General features: G+C 44.6%; 1 protein-coding gene across 1 annotated transcript in view; it reads right to left on the bottom strand.

Annotated features, from left to right (window-relative positions):
* Positions 1-7,710, bottom strand: part of LOC145394381 (beta,beta-carotene 15,15'-dioxygenase-like) — a 44,160-nt gene extending 36,450 nt beyond the window's left edge. The window contains exon 1 of the mRNA XM_080268252.1: positions 7,589-7,710. Within this exon, the coding sequence (XP_080124378.1) occupies positions 7,589-7,667 (79 nt within the window). The 5' untranslated portion in view covers positions 7,668-7,710. The remainder of the gene's footprint in view (positions 1-7,588) is intronic.
* Between the last annotated feature and the right edge of the window lie 349 nt (positions 7,711-8,059).

Raw genomic sequence — 8,059 nt, 5'->3', positions numbered from 1 at the left:
AGCATTTAAATTCTCTCTCTCTCTCTCTCTCTCTCTCTCTCTCTCTCTCTCTCTCTCATGGGGTGAATTTTCCTTCGCTTAGGTCCGGTTTGTGTAAGCGGGATTTCCGTGGCAGCAACCCCCCTCCCCCCCCTCTCTGTCTGTCTGTCTGTCTGTCTGTCTCTCTCTCTCTCTCTCTCAGTATGTCTTTCTCCCTGTCTCTGTATCTATCTATCTATCTGCCTACCTTCCTACCGACCTATCTATTGGTCTCATCTCTATCTATCAGTGTATCTATCTGAGCCACAAGTTAGACGTGGCAACATCGCAACCTGACACACACACGCCAACCGGCAACACTGTACGCTGGCCCACTTCCTCAGGCTCACTTTTGTTTGTTTGCTTAATTGTTGTTTCTTGGCAATTCTCTGGTTGTTTTTATCTTTGTTTGTTTGTCTGTAGTGATCTCTCTCTCTCTCTCTCTCTCTCTCTCTCTCTCTCTCTCTCTCTCTCTCTCTCTCTCTCCGTAGCTGTTTCTCTCTCCCTGTTCATCTATCTGTTAATCTATTAATATTAGTCTGTCTGCCTATATTATGTCTGTGTCTGTCTATCTATCTGTCAAGCTGTCTACTGCTCTTAGGTCACATCCTGTCTAGCCATCTCTGTCTGCCTAATTCTCAGTATCTGTCACTTGGTTACTGTGTGTGTGTGTGTGTGTGTGTGTGTGTGTGTGTGTGTGTGTGTGTGTGTGTGTGTGTGTGTGTGTGTGTGTGTGTACCGCTTCTCTGCTTGGGTCTGTGTGTCTGTCTGTCTGTCTGGATCTAGGCCACTGCTTCTGTCGTTTTGTTTGTCTGTCTCTTTACTGCGGTCTGTTTATTGGCCTTCAATTTCTCTCTCTCTCTCTCTCTCTCTCTCTCTCTCTCTCTCTCTCTCTCTCTCTCTCTCTCTCTCTCAGTGTCTGTCTGTCTGTCGCTGTCTAAACCAAATCAGTCTGTCTGTATTGGGTGAACTTTCGCCAACCGAGCAGACCTTCCCTCACAGTAATCAGCGTTGCCAAATTTCGCACTCCAATTCCCACTCCCCTCCTCTATTCCCTTCCCCCTCCACTCCCCTCACCTCCCCTTCCCTTCCCAAATCCTTAGCGGGGAGGGGGGAAGAGGAGAAGGGAGGGGGGGGGCAGGAGGAGTGATAAATAGGGGAGGGAGAAGGGAGGATGAATGGGAGATGTGGCAACGTGGTAATGTTTACGTGTATCAGCTGATTTAGAACAGCTGGGACGGAACTTGGCATTACGTTTGACCTTATAAAGTGTTGTGATGGCCTTATAACACACCCTAGCGACTGTGAGCACACTGTAACGCCTCCATGACATTACAACATGGAATAGCACATTGTAACGCCAAGTGGTACCTTGTAGAAATAATATGTAACACCATCATACTCCTACATAACTTCTTTAACGGTAACATAAGTTGTAAATGCTCCATGCCACAGTGTAGGACGGAAGAGTACATTGTAACCACATGTAGTACAATGTAACAGACACAGAACCGTTCCAAATACGGTAACTTATCACATACCATCTCTTGACACTGATAACATAGAACAAGAAAAAATTTTGTAAGGAAGCAAATGGGAATAGTTAAATAGCCATTGAACTGTTACCACTATCACAAGCAACCACTCACCACCACATCACTGCTATCACTACTACCAGCAACCACTCACCACCACATCATTGCTACCACTACTACCAGCAACCACTCACCACCACATCATTGCTACCACTACTACCAGCAACCACTCACCACCACATCATTGCTACCACTACTACCAGCAACCACTCACCACCACATCATTGCTACCACTACCACAAGCAACCACTCACCACCACATCATTGCCACCACTACCATAAGCAACCACTCACCACCACATCATTGCTACCAGTACCAGAAGCAACCACTCGCCACCACCATCACTGCCACCAAGATCACAGTACCATCATCACTACCACCAACCACTGCCACCATCATCATCACCACCACCAACCACTGCCACCATCATCATCACCACCACCAACCACTGCCACCATCATCATCACCACCACCAACCACTGTCACCATCATCATCACTACCACAAGCAACCACTCGCCACCACATCATAGCCACCACTACCACAAGCAACCACTGACCACCACATCATAGCTACCGGTACCAGAAGCAACCACTGTCACCACCATCATCACCACCACCACCAACCACTGCCGCCATCATCATCACCACCACCAACCACTGCCACCATCATCATCACCACCACCAACCACTGCCACCATCATCATCACCACCACCAACCACTGCCACCATCATCATCACCACCACCAACCACTGCCACCATCATCATCACCACCACCAACCACTGCCACCATCATCATCACCACCACCAACCACTGTCACCACCATCATCATCGCCACCACCAACCAATATCATTACCATCAGCCACTATCAGCGCCACCCATACTTTTGATAATCACTGTAGTCGCATTGTTTTCGTTTGCCATCCTAAAGTTTGCTACTGGCCAAGTGTCGTCAGATTGAAGGAGGGATCTGAATAGTAACCAAGGAGACTCCTGCCTCAAAACTAAACGTAATCGAAGGGGTTGATGGCCAAGTGTAGTCAGATTGAAGGAGAGATTTGAATAGTAACCAAGGAGACTCGTTTCTAGCCTACAGCTAACCTAAAGGAACGGGTTGGTGGCCAAGTATTGTCAGATTGAAGGAGGGATGTGAATAGTAACCAAGGAGATTCATTCCTTACTCAAAAATAAGCCTGATCGAATGTCCTAGAGCCACTTGATATAATAGAATGGCTCAGTTCCCTCAGGTGATAAATAATGATAATAAATAAAGAATAATAGTAATAAAGAATAGCCCAATAAAACCCCTCTCTGTCTCTGTCTCTGTCTGTCTGTCTCTCTCTCTCTCTCTCTCTCTCTCTCTCTCTCTCTCTCTCTCTCTCTCTCTCTCTCGTGGGGTCCACCTGTCCCAAATGAGAGTGAGGTGGACCGCAAAGAGAAAAGGTCGAAAATGACCCCCTGAGGCATTCCACGCTCTCTCTCTCTCTCTCTCTCTCTCTCTCTCTCTCTCTCTCTCTCTCTCTCTCTCTCTCTCTCTCACTGGATTTATAAATATTCTGGCATCTACAAGTAAAACAAGGAATATTTGCTGGTATTCAGAGAGAGTCTTACCCTTGCTATGGTACCTGAAAAGAGTAGGTTGCTATGTGTTTGGATTGTGTGTGTGTGTGTGTGTGTGTGTGTGTGTGTGTGTGTGTGTGTTTATAAACGTGCAGTCTACGTGGATGAGTATTTGTAAACGTGTGTGTGTGTGTGTGTGTGTGTGTGTGTGTGTGTGTGTGTGTGTGTGTGTGTGTGTGTGTGTGAAAAGCAAACTCAGTAATCAAGCATTAACAAAGAACAGGAGTATAATCAGAATTCTCTATAGACAAAAGACAAACGAAATGGTACCAGGCCAAACCAGACAGACAGACGGACAGGCCAGACAGACAGCAGACAGGAAGGAAGGAGGGAGGGAGGTGTGGGCCGGGGAGGGGGCAGGAAGAGGGAGGGAGGGAGGGAAAAGGGGATAGGAAATGGAGTAATTAAGGTGAGAGAGAGAGAGAGAGAGAGAGAGAGAGATGGAGGAAAGTAGGTAAGGTCGAGGTACCCATTCATTGGCTACCCACCTCCCTCCCCACTCCTTCCTCGTCTACCACCACTACCACGATTTCTACCACAACTACCACTACTCACATATAATCTACTATAATTACCACACTACCACAACTACTACTATATATATTTACGATCTTATATAACAGGTACCATAATTACTACCACTGTCTACCACCACTACCACAATTAAAACAACCACAATCTGCCCCCAGTGTCTCCTACCACAACTACCACTACTACTACTACTGCTACCACCACCACCACCACAGTCACTATCCACACAGTACTGTTTTTACTACCACAGTATTGTCACCACCACCACATTCTCTACCACTACTTTTTACCACCACCCCAACCACAATTACTACAACTGCATTACGTCTACTTTCTACTGCCTCTACCAACATTTCTTCGGGCCCAGTTTCTACTTTACGTATTATGCAGCCACGACCACTATACGAGTAACTTCTCCTTTCAGACATGGTGGTAGTGGTGGTGGTTGTAGTAGTAATATAGTGGTGGTGGTGGTGGTGGTGGTAGTAGTAGTAATGATAATAATAGTACCCATCCATCGTCCAATCCTACTGCCCCATGAGGAGCGTAGGAGCCCGGGGCTAGGCAGTTGGTCTCGACATTTAAGATGAGGATGACCAGCCTCACTCATCCCTGAGTGGCATTACATGAGCAATCAACCCCAACCATCCCTTGGATATAAACCTTCACCGGCTTAATCCGATTGGAGCGCAATAATTACCCACTAAAACCACCAGGCGCCAAAATCTGGTTATATGGTTACCACCCAGCGTAGTAAATGCTTTCCTGGTGTACAGGAAACCGTTTGGCTTGTCACTCAGTGTAGAGTCATCCACAAGCTGAAGGAAGAGGAAAGAATGAAGGAAAGAAAGACAGAAGAGGGAGTGTAAAGTCACCCGTAGGCAGAAGGACAATGAAAGAATGAAGGAAAGAAAGACAGAAGAGGGAGTGTAAAGTCACCCGTAGGCGGAAGGACAAGGAAAGAATGAAGGAAAGAAAGACAGAAGAGAAAGGAAGGAAGGAATGGAGAGGAAAGGGCAGACACCGAGAGCAGCACTACATCGAGTGAGTAGATGGTGAGCGCCCCCACCTACCACAAATAATAATAATAATAATAGTAATATAATAACGATAATGATAATAATAATAATAATAACGATAATAATAATGATAATAATAATGAATAATAATAGTCCCACCAATCCCACCACCACCACCACTACTACTACTACTACTACTACTACTACTTCTACTACTACTACTACTACTAGCACAAGTCCTCCAAGACAATCACTACAAAAACTACCATTGCCACTTAGCATGTACGTGCAGGTACTCATGTACACACCAGCATCATCCTTATGTACACAGCACCAACCCCGGAAGTCTGGCCGAGTATTTAAGAGAGAGAGAAAAACTGCAGGAAAAAAGAAGGCCAAATGAACGCCTACTCCTGTCCTTGTACGCCCTCGTTGCTAAATTTACCTTCCGAGTTTGCTAATTCGTCTATAAATACCAGATCTACCTGCCAGTCTACTCAGCAAGGTAGACTAAAGGAGATTATTATGAAGGAAAATGAGGCTGCCCCGGAAGAGATGCGGCCGCGTCGGGAACTAAGCGATGTAAACAAAGATGGCGGCCGGGGTCAGCGTCTGCCTACAGCGTTCGCGCGGGCTTTTTAAATAACATGGCTGGTACTTTCTCGTCCCTTTCTTAGCACTTCTTTACTAGCATATTTCCACATGGTGAAATTAACGTCTTTAATATATATCCAGACTGTTAATAAAATAAGAGAGAGTACTGAGAAATAATACTCATGTCTCGGAATGGCAGTGAAATTTAAGCGTAAGTAAAAACCTAAATTCGCATTTTTTTTTCCCATGTTGCGTAAAATATTTCTTCTGATTTTGGCGAAAGGTATGACACTGAAAATCGTAGAAAGATGGTGTGTGTGTGTGTGTGTGTGTGTGTGTGTGTGTGTGTGTGTGTGTGTGTGTGTGTGTGTAAGTCAGTCAGTCAGTCAGTCTATGCATGAATGTGAGTGTGTGTTTTGTCTGCTAGTGTATGTTTGCGTATGTGTAGCCTACTTGTTTGTGGGTATGTTTATTTGCGTCTGTGTGCGTGTATGTGTGCAGAACATAGTCTTTAACCTATAAGGAGTACAAGACCATAAACCCACAAGAACACACTGATCTTAGACACTGTTGAACAAGCATTTTCAGCACTATAGAACACACTTAAATAACCTAGTAGAGAATGACAAATTGAAGACTGAAACTAACAGAGATAAAAATAATGGATAATAGAACAATAACTAGGATGGAACACGTCTGACTGATAGAAATCTTTGTTCATTATAACTTTTAGTCACAAAAGTCTTTCGCCAATTCTCAGTCTTGTTCTGACTCACTCATTCATTCCCTTACGCATTCACTGCCACTTACTTTTTCATCCTATTTCAGAAACACTCATTCATTTATTCATTCACTCTCACTCATTCACTCACTATTTCTACCAGATATAGGTTAGACATCATCATCATCATCTTGAAAATTAGTAGGATGATGATAATGATAGAAATGATAATGACAGAGGCAAAAAATGATGAGGTGGTGATGATTACTAATAGGAGAGTAATTTAGACGATGATGGGAGTATAGACTTGTAGGGTGGTGTTGATGATGATGATGATGCAGGCAGTTCTGATTGGGAAGATGATAATTGGGGATGATAATGATAGTGATAAAAGTAGTGATAATGATAATAATAAAAAGATGATGGTGATACTAGCAAATGGTGATGATGATGATGATGACGGTGGTGGTGGAATGGCAATAAAGTTAACAATAAAAGTGAATGCAGTAAATGTTGGTGATACAGACGATAACAAAATAAAATAAAAATGGTTTCACTGGATGTAAGTAGCAATCGTCAGGCGTCAGTGTGAAGTAGGATATGGAGTGAGAAGTGGGATGTGGAATGAGAAGTGGGATGTGGAGTGTGAAGTAGGATGTGGAGTGTGAAGTAGGATGTGGAGTGAGAAGTACGGTAGGATGTGGAGTGAGAAGCACTGTAGGATGTGGAGTGAGAAGTACGGTAGGATGTGGAATGGGACGCCTTCTCGTGGTGGCACTGATATAACCGGGCGGCTCCGCTACCCTTTTATGCATCCTTCCCCTACCTCCCTCGCCCCCCAAAAGGCGCGTGGGGACTGCAGGGTAAAGACAAATTCAGCCTGCAGTGTACCGGGTTCACAGCAACTGCTTTCTATCCTGACAAAGATACCTAACCCCTTTTAGCTCGGTTGGTGGCCAGGTGTATTCGATTGCAGGATTGATTTGACTAGTAACCAAGGAGACCTACTTCTGTCTCATGGCTCATCGATTATCATGCATCCCAGTCTCCTCACGTGTAAACACACCTAACTTAATAGTCACAGTGACCCAGTTTTCTCAGATGTAAACACACGACTTAATAAACAAACCTGACAACACATGTAAACACACCTGACATTCACGGTGACCCAGGACCCTCACATGTAAACACACCTGACGTCACACATGTAAACACCCCTGAGTTAATATTCTCATGTAAACACACCTGACAACACATGTAAGTACACCTGACTTAATATCCATATTTAACACACCTGACTTAATATTCACAATGACCCAGTACCCTCACACGTAAACACACCTGACGTCACATGCAAACACCCCTGACTTAATGTTCTCATGTAAATACACCTGACGTAACACATGTAAATACACCTGACGTAACACATGTAAATACACCTGACTTACTATTCACAGTGACCCAGTGCCCTCAGATAAAAACACTCACCTGTCACCCTTGCTGTCTCCGGTTCCACCCGCTCCTCCACAGTGGCGAACATTACGCCCATGTTTCCTCCTCCCTCCATCTCTCTTCTCTCTTTGTCTCTCTCCTCTCTTTCTTCTCTCTCCTCTCTCCTCTCTGGGCCTCTCTCTTTGCTTTGTGTTGCTTCGGTTTTCTTCCTCTTGTCTTCCTTGGCTTTGATTTTTGTTGAGGTGTTGGCTGATTGTCTTTGTTTTTTCTTCTCAGGTGTTTCCTTTCTCTCTTCCCTTGTCTTCCTCAATATTTTTCTTTTGCCTTTATTTTCGTATATATCTTTTATTATTTAACGCCTCCTTTTATTTTCCTTTTTCTCACCTGGAGATTAGAAATAGAGCCGGATATTAGAGAGAGAGGCCTGTGAGATAGCTAGAACGTGTGAGAGAATGAGAAAGTGAGTGAGTGAGCTTGTGTGAGAGCGAATGGGGGTGTGGATCGGGT

The sequence above is a fragment of the Coenobita brevimanus genome, chromosome 27 (genome assembly GCF_032717465.1).
Source record: "Coenobita brevimanus isolate Jiangsu-jjx chromosome 27, ASM3271746v2, whole genome shotgun sequence".
In the NCBI taxonomy this organism is placed as follows: Eukaryota; Metazoa; Arthropoda; class Malacostraca; order Decapoda; family Coenobitidae; genus Coenobita; species Coenobita brevimanus.
The sequence above is the reverse complement of the archived record's forward strand: the minus strand, read 5'-3'. Positions and strand labels throughout refer to the sequence as shown.